We start from the raw sequence: 11,010 nt of genomic DNA on the forward strand, positions 1-11,010 counted from the left end.
ATATCCACGAAGCAATGCGTGATGCTGGCCCCTCCATGCTGCATTTCCTAGTGCCGTTTGCCACCTGCACCACGTCCACGCTGAAACTCACATTGAAACTCACATTTCGGTGGGTCGGCTCGCATGCACCCCGGTGACGGATTGCCGGTGACTTTCCTCCTGTGTCAACAAAAGCGAAAGTCATGAGGATAACGCAAGATCACCCTAGGCCATCACATGCTCGGCTGCAAAGGCGGCGCTGCCTTCCCAGGCTGGCAGCGCGCTGGAGCAAGGCTCGCCGAGCAGCCTCTGCGATGCGGGCCCGAGGGATTCATCTAATGCCGTGCCGAGATGCTAACACAATAAGGGTTCTTTGTGGCGTTAGCAGGGATCATGAGACCGGCTCTGAGATGTCATTGCCTGGCAGTTGTAGGGAGTTGCTCTCTCCGACAGAGAGAAACCTTGTCTGCCGGGTCAGGCATGACAGCTGCTGAGGGGCGGTGAAAACGCAGCGAGCTGCCCCTGGTTTTGGTGGCTGCTCACGTGGGAGCCGAGGGGATGAGTTATTTGTGAAGGGATATCGCTTTTCCTCTGGTTTTCCAGGAGCTGGGAAGTCTGCTGTGCTGATGCCACCGGTACCGCAGCGCCAGGGGTGTAAATCCAGCGCGCTGCCAGGCCCACCTCCCACCCCGATGAAGTCATTATCATCCACGGGACTGGGATTTTACCATAAAAAGTGTTGCAAAACCTGCTGAAGCCAGAGAAAGGGTTTGTGCTGGTTCCAGCAGACTTCCTTTCATCTCCCTTGCCAGCTTCGCGCCCACGAAGCTGTTGGGCCTGATCCTGACTTCACCCCAGTGCCAGCGGGGGAACTCCCACCCACCGAGCATGTGGCTCTAGGGTCCTCTGCAGGGAGGCAGGGAAACAGCCAGGGGGTGGTGAGGGGGTGCCACGAAGGGTCCCAAAGACCCCAGATGGCACCATGGGGGCACCCAAAGACAGCCCTCAGGGCACTGTGAGGGAAGCTAAAGACCCCATGTAGCATCAGGAGGGGATCCAAAGACCCTGCACTGAGTCATGAGGGGACACAAAGACCCCACATATCGTCATTAGGGAATCCAAAGACCCCACACGGAATTATGAGGGGACTCAAAGACCTCACATATTGTCACGAGGGGACCCAAAGACCCCCCCAGATTGTCACAAGGGGACCCAAAGACCCCACATAGCATTATAAGGGGACTCAAAGACCCCATATATTGCCACAAGGGGACCCAAAGACCCCACAGAGAGTCAGGAGGGGCCACAAAGACCCCACACAGAATTATGAGGGGACTCAAAGACCTCACATATTGTCATGAGAGGACCCAAAGCCCCCACATACTGTCACGAGGGGACCCTGAGACCCCACATATTGTCATGAGGGGACCCAAAGACCCCACAGATTGTCATGCAGGGACCCAAAGCCCCCACATACTGTCACGAGGGGACCCTGAGACCCCACATATTGTCATGAGGGGACCCAAAGACCCCACAGATTGTCATGCAGGGACCCAAAGCCCCCACATACTATCACGAGGGGACCCCGAGACCCCACATACTATCACGAGTGGACCCAAAGCCCCCCACGTATGCCCACGCGGGGACCCAAAGCCCCCACCTCACCTCGCGGGGGGCACCCCCAGCCCCCCACACCGTACCATAAAGCACCTTAGGGCCCCCTTCCCTGCTCCACCACAGCCCCCCACGTCCCTCCCCACAGCACCGGGCCGGCCCCGGCCGCCTTCCCCCTGCCCTCCCCGCCTGGCTGAGGGCCGGGCCGGGGCTGGGCGAACCGCCCACATAAGGCGGGGGCAACCCACAGAGAAAGGCTGGAAGGGACCAGGGTTTAGCTCGCCTCGGTGGGCCCGGGGGTGAAAGGAAGGGGAGAAAGCAGCAGCATGGAGCTGGGCTGGCTGCTGTGGGGGGCGGCGGTGCTGCTGCTGCTGCCCGTGCTGATGGAGCTGAGCCCCGCCGTCAACTTCGCGCTGCGGATCGGCTTCTACTACCTGCTCTTCTTCGTCTGCTCGGCGCTCACGGCACCCGTCTGCCTGCTGGTCAACGGCGGCCGAACCGTCAAGAACATGAGGCGAGTGCTGGGGATAAAGGGGGGAGCCCCGGGGGTCGTGGGGGGAGAGCCCCCGGGACACGCGTGGGTGGTGGGGAGCCGCGGTGGGGCTGCCCGCGCTGTGGGGATGCTGCTGGGGATGGCTCGGGGAGCGGGTTGGGGGTGGCTTCTAGGCTTTAAGGGGGGTTTTGGGGGGTTCAGAGCAACCCCTTTGTGCCCCACTGTGCTGTGGTTGTGTGTGGGACCCCGGCAGGAGCAGCAGGTTGGGGGGTGATGCTGGGGCGCTCCCTTTGGCATGCCTGCGGTGAAGGCACCAGCGGTGTTGTCTCCTCCAAAAGCGGTGCCTGTGTTGTTTAAAACACCCCCGTGCTCTGCATGAAGAACTTGGCACCAAGCAGCTGCCCAGGGGGCATTAGGGTCCTGCCACGGCCACCCCGGGGTGCTCGGTGCCTGGGGACGAGCCCGGGGTGCTCCTGGAGAGGAGCAGCCCCAGTGCAGGTGAAGGCACAGGAGTGGTTCAGGAGCAGGGCTAGCACTTGTGTCTCTGGTGGTTTCTGTCCAAAATCCTCTTGCTACAGGAGGATTTGGGCTGCTGGTGGCTACCAGGCCCTGCTGCCAGCCCCACTTCGTTTCTCGTTTTGCCCTGCAGGCTGAGCTCTGCGGGCAGGGAGTTGGGGCAACTTTTCCTTGGGGGTGAACGCGGAGCCCCGGTGCCTTGACGCATCCTCGTGGATCAAAGGTTGGGCAGCGTCCCGGCCCGTGGAGCTGGACTTTGGCTGCTTTGGGGCTTGATGCAGCTCCCAGTGCCCCACGCGGGGAGGAGCGAGCGGTGTCGGGAGGAAACGCGGCTCCTGCGCCCTGCCCTGCCCCGGGCCATGCTCTGCCATGCGCCCCGTGGGCTGGCTGCGGGCACTACAAACCACTCCGTGCCCCGGGGTCTCCATCCCAGCTCCGTCTCGGGCATTGACTTCCTTGGCTTGCTCCGGAGAACCTTTCCAGAGCAAGGTCTCCTCCTCCCAGGAGTCGACAGCCAACCCTGCGACCGCTAGAGTTTGTGATGTCAGTTATGGAAACGCCCTTTTCCCCCTTTTTCTTTTTTTTTTTTCCTACCCTTAAAACTTTTAAAATCCACAAAGCTAAAAAGGAACTTCGCTGGGAACAAGAGCTCCTTGCTCTGAACAATCCTCCTGTTGAAACCGGGAGCTGAATTTTGGCCAGAACCACCCTTTTCCTGTAACTTAAGCCCATCGTTTCCACGCGCTGGCGCTGGCTGATGATCCTGGTCGCGTATCCTAGCTGCCGGGAGGTCTGTGGCTGAGGTGATCTAACCAGCTCCTTATTTCTGCCATCTCCCAGGCTGTTTATACCGCCGTGAGGAAAGGGGTTAGGGGAGAGCGCATGCCGGTGGTCAGACGGCGATAGCGGCGTCGCTGCCTGGCGCAGAACGCCCTGTCCTTGCTGTGCTCCTGGCTCCGGCGCCGAGTCGGTGTGACTTGGAAGAGGTTGCCCTCCGTGCCTGATAGAGATAGATCTGTTTATCTAGTGGCGAAACCTCTTGCGAGAGAGTTTCCAATCTGGTAAGCAGCAGCCTGCGCTAATCCTTCAAAATCAGGGGATCCTAAAAAAGCCTCTGTCGCAGGCTGCGGAGCGCGTGGGGCCGGGGTTGCTGGATCTCAGGCTCGAGCTGTTACAGATGTGCTGGAAAGGCACGTTCCCTATTTATCCATTAGCTCCTTCAGCCTGGCAGCAAGCACATCAGGTTTACAGCTGCCTGCAGCTACACCAAGTCAGGGTCACCCACAGCAGCAGGGAGGCTGCTCGCACGGCTGGAGGGTTTAGGATCCATCTGCACAGCCCCGTGGGTGACGTGGCCAGCTGGAGCAGGGCTGCCCATCGCCCGGTTCCTCCTGGCTTGCTCCGAGCTCTGCCCCTTCGCCTCTTTCAGCAGCTCAGGCCACATCTTGTGCAAGGAAGCGCTCGCTCCTTACTGGCAGGGGGAAGTTGGATGGTTTGCTCTTGAGTAATGTGTAACCAGCCTCTGCCGGCGGCTTCCGAGCGGCGTGACTTCCAGAGCAGCGACCTCTCCTTTGGTTGGCAGGCAGAAGGGAGGAGAAGTGGGATGTAGGTCAGGCCGGTGGCGTGGCCTCCACCGTGCCCTCAGCGGTCTGTGTCACCTCGGCTCTCCTCACCTGCCCCTTGTCCCTGCTCCCCCTCGGCCCCGCAGCCCCCGTGCCTCCCTGCCTGCCTTCCCTGGGTGCGGCTCTGACCTTTGCAGCAGGTTTGCGTGCTGGGGGCTGATAGCAGCTGTGTCATGCAGTGGAGTTACCCGCGGCCACTGGCCTGCCCTGAACCCCTGGTGTTCAAGCCAGAGCCCCAGGGATCTGTATGGCAGGGGACACCCCACGGAAACACGGCCCTCGCTGCGGGAAGGAGCGAGGCAGGGAAGTTGTGTGGAGGGGAGCTTGTGGCTGAAGAGCTGATGGCAAGGATCAGAGGGGACTTCTGGGGATTAGATGCTGGGAGCCCCTCCAAACTGGGATGAGATGCCTGCTGGCTGCTCACCTGCCAGCGCAGGTGACAGAGATGCTTCCCGGGTGTGTACCCCTCCAGCAGGACCCCGTGGTGGGGGAGAAGCTGATATTGTCCCTCTTTTCCCCACAGCAGGGAGAAAAACTCCATCCCCTGTCTGCAGGGAGAAGGTGCAGGGTGTCCGGGTGCTGCTGGATGCTCACAGACCTGCTCTAGGGGAGGCAGAGCTGTGCTGGTGGCTGCTCCTGGGGGCTTTGCTCCTGTGCAAGCTCCTCCACCTCCCGTCCTGGCAAATGACCGCTCCCCTGCCCAAAATAGGCCTCGTGTGCTGCCAGCTTCTGCCCGCGTCCTTTGGCACACTTGGAGGGTCCCCAGCTCCCACCTGCCCAGGGGTGGTGGCCGTGGGTGGTGCTGCCAGGGGCTTGGCCCCTGAACCTGGGCTGTCCGTGCTCAGCAAGGGCACAGCACCCGCGGGATGCGTTGGCAGGGCTGAGCCGAGCTGCTGGGGCCTCCTGTCAGCCCCTGACCTTCAGGCACTGGGGAAGAAAGCCAGGAGCTTGGTGGATGGACCTGAAGGTGCATTGGGGGACCAAACTGGCAGGAGGAAGCTCTTGGCTTGAAGGTGGCTTTGCCAGGGGCACTTCCCCGAGGCCAAGCTGCGTGGGGAGCACCCCGTTTACTGCTTGCAGCCTTTTGTTGTACCAGGACGTGCTTCTTGCCTTTGTTCTCCTCCTTTCTTGGCATCCCCTAGGGTAAGGACACCTCGCTGGTGGTGGTCCTGCTGAGCAGCACCTGCCAGCAGGGCAGTGGGCAGGGTTAGCAGAGCACTCCTCGGGTGCAAGGTACAGGCTGGTGGCCGTGTGCTGGGGAGTGGCAGTTCCTAGAAGAGCTGTCAGAGCAGGTTGTGGGGCTCTGCTGACTGCAGCAGGAAAGTGTCGGTGGCGTTGGGGCAGATCGTGATGCAGAGGGAAACGGGCAGTGATAAAGGGATGGGAGTGGTCCAGGGTCAAAGTTACTCGGCTTCCCCCAGGCTTCCAGAAATTTCCCCACTGGAGAGGGCCGTGCTTAGCAACCGAAGCACCTTGGGCACGTGGGACCAGTCATGCAGGACAGGCACCTAGGTGAACCAAGGGCAAATGAGACTGGAGGCTGGCTGGAACACGATTCTCACCTCCTTCCACCCCTTCTGGTGCTGCACAGCACAGCAGACCCCGTTACACCCCTGCCCAGCTGCTGTCTGACCGCTCTCCTCTTCTCTTTTCTCTTCCCCAGGATCATCAAAACCGTAGTCAAGACCTTCAAGTACTTCTTCGGCCTGAGGTTTGAGGTGAAAGGACTGGAGAACTTCGAGGTGGAGGGCCCGGCCATCATCGTGTCCAACCACCAGAGCATCCTCGACATGATGGGTGAGGAGCTGGCCCGAGGGAGGGAGCGCTTCTCTTGATCGCCAGCTGGGAAACCCTGCTGGCCACGCAGCCCCCCTGCCCTGGCACTGCTCTACGCTACCGAGGCAGCTGGGCCAGCTTTCTCTCTCGGTGCTGGGTTCAGGAAGGGTTTCTCCTCTCGCCCTGAGCCATCACAATCCCCTCCCCGCCTCGGATCGTGTCTCTTGTCCCGTCCAAGTGCAGGCGCTTGGGAATGGGGGGTGGCTGCTGGGTCTCACCCTCTGCCGTCACGTTAGGGCTGATGGAGGTCCTGCCCGACAACTGTGTCCAGGTGGGGAAGAAGGAGCTGATGTACGCCGGCACCGTGGGGCTCATCATCTACCTCGGGGGTGTCATCTTCATCAACAGGAAGAGCACCAGCAGTGCCAAGATGGTGATGGCGGAGGTGGCCAAGACGATGGCGACCGATAACGTGAGTGTGGCCGGGGCGGGCTGGGGGACGTGGCAGCCCTGCTGCTGCCTCCTCCGGCAGGGATTGAGTGCTGCGAGGGGATCGCTGGAGCAGGGCCTTATCTCCCCGCATGCAGGTGAAGGTGTGGGTGTACCCAGAGGGCACGAGGAACTGCACCGGGGATTTGCTGCCGTTCAAGAAGGGAGCGTTTCACGTCGCCGTTCAGGCGCAGGTAACAGCGCTTTGCTCCTGCGTGGGGGGACCCTGGAAGGTTTTGCAGACGGGTTGTGCAGTCACGGGGCCAGTTTGCTCTCAAGGAAGCTGTGCTCCTCCGTTAAACCACCATTAGGTGTCACAAGCACTGCCCAGTGAGAGCTGAGAGCCTCTCCCTCTGCAGGAGCAACGTGACCACTTGGAGCGGGTGGCTGCAGGCAGCAGACAAGCTGCCGTGTCCCCTCAACTGACCACCCCAGCACTGTGGTCCTGAGCATTGGGATGGGCACACCTGATCCCTGAGCAGAACCTGCTTTAGGGTCAGGCCCTCGGGGCTGGCTCGTGGGCAGCTCCTGGCAGAGCTCGCCCCTGGCAGGGAGCCCAGCGGGCCCTGCGCCTCCACAGCTCAACCTGGAGGATCCCAAAGCTGTCAATTCCTTTCTCAATCCTCCAGGCTGCGAGAGCGAAGTGTTGATTTGGGTTTATTAAAGCTCAAGCTTCCGAGCAACATCTGGGCTTGCTCTTTGTAGAAAAAGCTGCTTCTTCCCAGGCAGCCATATGGCACCGCTCCGCATTGCCTTAAAATGCCTTCCCACCCCAAAATGACAAGACCTGTGAGCAGTCAGCGGGGGAACAACCCGTTCCTTGGCTCTGGGCTCTTGGCACTCCTCAAGGAGTGGTGGTGTCCAACTGGAGCCCCGGGGTGTTGGTACAAGCCCAGGTGGAGCCCGAATTGTGCCACCCTTGCTCCTGCCGGGGCTGGTTGGTGGGGCCAGCGGGAAGGGCTGCTGGCGGAAACGGCACCCAGCTCTGTTTACACTCCCCGTGAGTCACCAGCTCCAGATCCTGCCTGTGTTAGCAGCACTGGAACACCGTGGCTCTGTGCTTGCCCTCCTGGCCGTGTCTCTGCCTGTCAGAGGCTCCCCTGGGAGCAGGGGGGGTGCAGCCGATGACGCCCTCTGAGCAGCTGAAGGCGCAGCGCCTGGCCTGCCCCACGCTCGTGCTGACCCAGCACAGGAGGCCTGTCCAAACAGGCACCTTGTAATGCTTGCAGGTCGGAAACTACCTTTTGAAGGCCTTTTGAAGCCTGCCCTGGAAGGAGCCAGGCTGAGCGCTGCCTGGGGCTGAAGTGTAGCCTCCCCTGTGGGGCTGTGCGCCCCAAAAGGCCCAGAGCTGGCCCCATTGCCTGGGACTCGTTCACGGCTTGTCTCTGCCCTGCCCTGGGATGCTGCAGTGCGAGTAACTTTTTGCCTTTTCCCCTCTTCCTCCCCAAGGTCCCGGTGATCCCCGTGGTGTACTCCTCCTTCACCACCTTCTATAACCCAAAGAAGAATCTGTTCACATCAGGTATGAGAGAAACCTTGCAGAGACGGGGGCGATGCCATCTCCACGTGGGAGGGAAGCGGTGCAGAGCAGCAGGAGCCCTGCTGGCAGATGTGTGGAGGCAGTTCAAATGCTTGGCACCGCAGCCTGGGCTGGGTTAACTCGGGAAAGAATGCGATTAAACGTGCCAAGTTTTCATTAAAAATGGGGCACCACCTCGCCCTCTCGTAGCTGGCACAGCCAGGGATGAGGGCTCAGGCTCTGGGGAAGAAGCAAGCCCGGTCTGCCTGCAGGCCTTTCAGAGCAGGGACCCCTCTGCGAGTTGTGTCAGTGCTCGGGAGGCTGTCAGTGGAAATGCCGGGCAGAAAATTGGCTTTCACCCAGCTTGGATCAGTAGCTCCAGTTCTGGGAGCTCTGCGTGCTCTGTGCCTGGCTCAGCGGAGCCAGCCGAAGGTAGGAGGCCGGGTAGGAGCAGATGGAGGGAGCACCTGGCCCAGGCTGAGCCCCGCGTGCTCGTCCCAGCCTTGGCTGAAAACCCTGCAGAGCAGGCGTTGCTGCAGTCTTTCAGGGGAGTGGTGGGCCCTGATGTGGATTTACACCTGGTCCTGATGTGGATTTACACCCTGACGTGTGGCTAGGGCTTGGCTGTGCCCGTGGGCTGAGCTCCTCTGGAGCAGAGGGGCCTAACCCAAAGCACGACGCTGCCAGAAGCTGCAGCCTCCTCTCCTGCCCTGCCCTGCAGACTGGGGCATGGGAAATGCTTCGCTGTTTGCTTTGTGCAGCTGCTCAGGACAGGGCCTGATTCCCAGAGCGATCCCTCCCCCTGAGGGCAGCGCGCCCTGTGCTGGCAGGGATGGATGCCTGGGGGTGAGGGCCGGGCAGGGGGTGAAGGTGTCCTGGGAGGGCAGGGAGCAGCGCTCCCATCGCGTGGGGAGCTTCTCACAGGCTCTTCTTGTCTTCCCAGGCAAAATCAAGGTCGAGGTTCTGCCTCCGATAGAGACCAAAGGCCTGACATCCGACGATGTCTCTGAGCTCACCGACAGATGCTACCGCACCATGAGGGCCACCCTCTTCAGGCTGTCCGGCCGCCCAGGCGAGGTGAAGGACTCGTCCTAGATGCTCCTCCGGTGGCGTCACCATGCGGTGGTGGCTGAAGGGACCTGTCTGTTGCCAAATACCCAAGGAACTTCTCTTCTGCAGTGACTTCTAACTCTGGGGACATCGTGGACTGGCACACGAGGCGTGCTGAGCCAGCGCTGAGGTTCCCCATTGAGCGGATTTCTCTTCTGGGTACATTATCTTGCAATGAAACGTCTCCTTTTTTCTGTATTTCTCAGGCATCAAACTTGTGCTACCAAAGGGCTCGATGACAGAGAGGTGAGTTCCCCAGCTCGGGCAGCTGCTGTGGGGCGATGAAGAAAGCCTGGCTGGAGGCTGGGCTCTGCCCCGTGTCCCCACGCCTGCGTTAGGTGCTGGCCCTGTACGGCCCCAGGTGGAAAGCCACCAGGCAGCAACGTGCACATGACGCTGCTCAGACCAAGCTGAAAATTGGGTAAAAAGCCCAACTCTGTGCGTGCTGGGAGCACGGTGTCCTCCCCGGGCAGGGCAGAGCTCCCGGCTGTCTCTGAGAGATGCCCTTGGGTCTCAGCAGCGCCTTGTGCCGGGGCTTTGCGTTGCCCAGGCGCTCTTGAGCCAAGCCTTTTGCACTTTGTGGAAAGCTCCCAGGGCCAATAACTTCAGGTGGGCTGAAAAGGGGAGTGCACGCAGCCTTTTAAATGTTTCTTAGGGCTCAGATTTCCTTTATCTGAACGAGTGCTCTTGGTCACTGAGGGGTGCAGCAGTGCAGGGGAAGCTGTAGGCTCCCCAAGCCAGCATACGCGGGCTGGGGCTGTCTGAGTGCTGCCCAGCCTTGCCAGAAATCATCTTCTGAATGAGACCCCACGCCCGCTGCTGGCATTCAGAGCCACAGCCTGATTTAAAAACTGCCCAGATCTGTTAGGGTCTGCCAAGCTGCGCTCAGGACAAGCCTCTGGACACTGCGGGACACGCACCCGGGCTGCCCCAGTGCTTCCTCGGTGCAAGTTTCTGCCAGCTCCCTGCTGTGCTCTCTGCTCCAGCCCCTCGCAGTGAGCATCCCGGTGCCTGTGGTGCTTGTTCCAGAGGCAGGGGGCTCCTGTCGCAGCCTTGTCATGGTCAGCACTGGCCGAAAGATGGTGCCTCTCCCTTGTCTGTGGGCTGAGCTCAGCGGAGCTGCTGCTCCAAGAGAGATGCAAAACTCAGGAGGAGACGCGGGGTGTGTGAGCTGCATCTGTAACGAGCAACGGAGCTGGGAAGGCTTCGGCTCTTCCCCTGGGGGGAAATAAGCTCCGTGCTCAGAGCAGGAGTTCAGCTAACGGGGTTTCCCCTGTGCTCCGGGGTAGGGGACCAGCAGGGCTCCTGGATCCCTTGCTAGGAGCTCTGGGGGCACTGATGCCCTCTGAGAAGAGCAGGGCTGGCTCACGGGGGTGCTTCCAGGGTGCGGGGAGGCTTCAGCACCCCTGCTAAAGGGGCAACACCTCGAGGTGAGCCCCCTGGGGCTGCTTGGGTACCCCGTACAGCCGGGTCTTGCAGCCTGTCTGTGGCTGCGCTGGTGGAAGCGGGCTCACAGGGCATTTTTGGGGCTAAAGCCTTGCCTGGGGCTTTACGGGGGGGCCTCACGGTACAGTCTCAGGTGTCAGACCCGTGGGATGGGTCGGGGTGGGAGGATGGAAACTCAACCAGCACTTTGTAAGAGCGGCAGGCGAGCGGCTGTCAGAGAGGTTAAACCCAGACGGGTCCCAGGAGAGCAGCCACGGGGGTGACTCCTGCAGCACCTGGGAAGAGGGAGGGGTGCCTCCGGGCCTTGTCTGCTGCTCGCTTTTAATTGGGGTGAGAATGATGTATTTGCTTTAAAAGAAAAAAAAAAAAGTACACCTTTGGTTATTTAAATAAAGGAGAGTCCTGGTCTTGTGTGGGAGCTGGGGGAGGAAGGCTGGTGTCAGGAA

At 60.8% G+C, this 11,010-nt stretch overlaps 1 protein-coding gene across 1 annotated transcript; it reads left to right on the top strand.

Annotated features, from left to right (window-relative positions):
- Nucleotides 1-1,822: 1,822 nt before the first annotated feature.
- On the top strand, nt 1,823-10,958 carry AGPAT2 (1-acylglycerol-3-phosphate O-acyltransferase 2). The gene is made up of 6 exons (XM_084299342.1): nt 1,823-2,107; nt 5,888-6,021; nt 6,297-6,472; nt 6,588-6,683; nt 7,939-8,011; nt 8,952-10,958. Exons 1-6 carry the CDS (start codon nt 1,920-1,922, stop codon nt 9,101-9,103), a joined length of 819 nt encoding a protein of 272 aa, XP_084155468.1. The 5' UTR covers nt 1,823-1,919; the 3' UTR covers nt 9,104-10,958.
- Nucleotides 10,959-11,010: the final 52 nt, after the last annotated feature.

The sequence above is a fragment of the Netta rufina genome (genome assembly GCF_964035555.1).
Source record: "Netta rufina genome assembly, chromosome: 20".
Classification (NCBI taxonomy): domain Eukaryota; kingdom Metazoa; phylum Chordata; class Aves; order Anseriformes; family Anatidae; genus Netta; species Netta rufina.

What these genes read in the sequence shown, in the direction of transcription:
- AGPAT2 (XM_084299342.1), top strand. Translation starts at nt 1,920, where the DNA reads ATGGAGCTGGGCTGGCTGCTGTGGGGGGCGGCGGTGCTGCTGCTGCTG. An exon ending in GAGCATCCTCGACATGATGG is followed by an intron (nt 6,022 to 6,296) that starts GTGAGGAGCTGG and finishes CCGTCACGTTAG; the next exon opens with GGCTGATGGAGGTCCTGCCC. An exon ending in AGACGATGGCGACCGATAAC is followed by an intron (nt 6,473 to 6,587) that starts GTGAGTGTGGCC and finishes CCCCGCATGCAG; the next exon opens with GTGAAGGTGTGGGTGTACCC.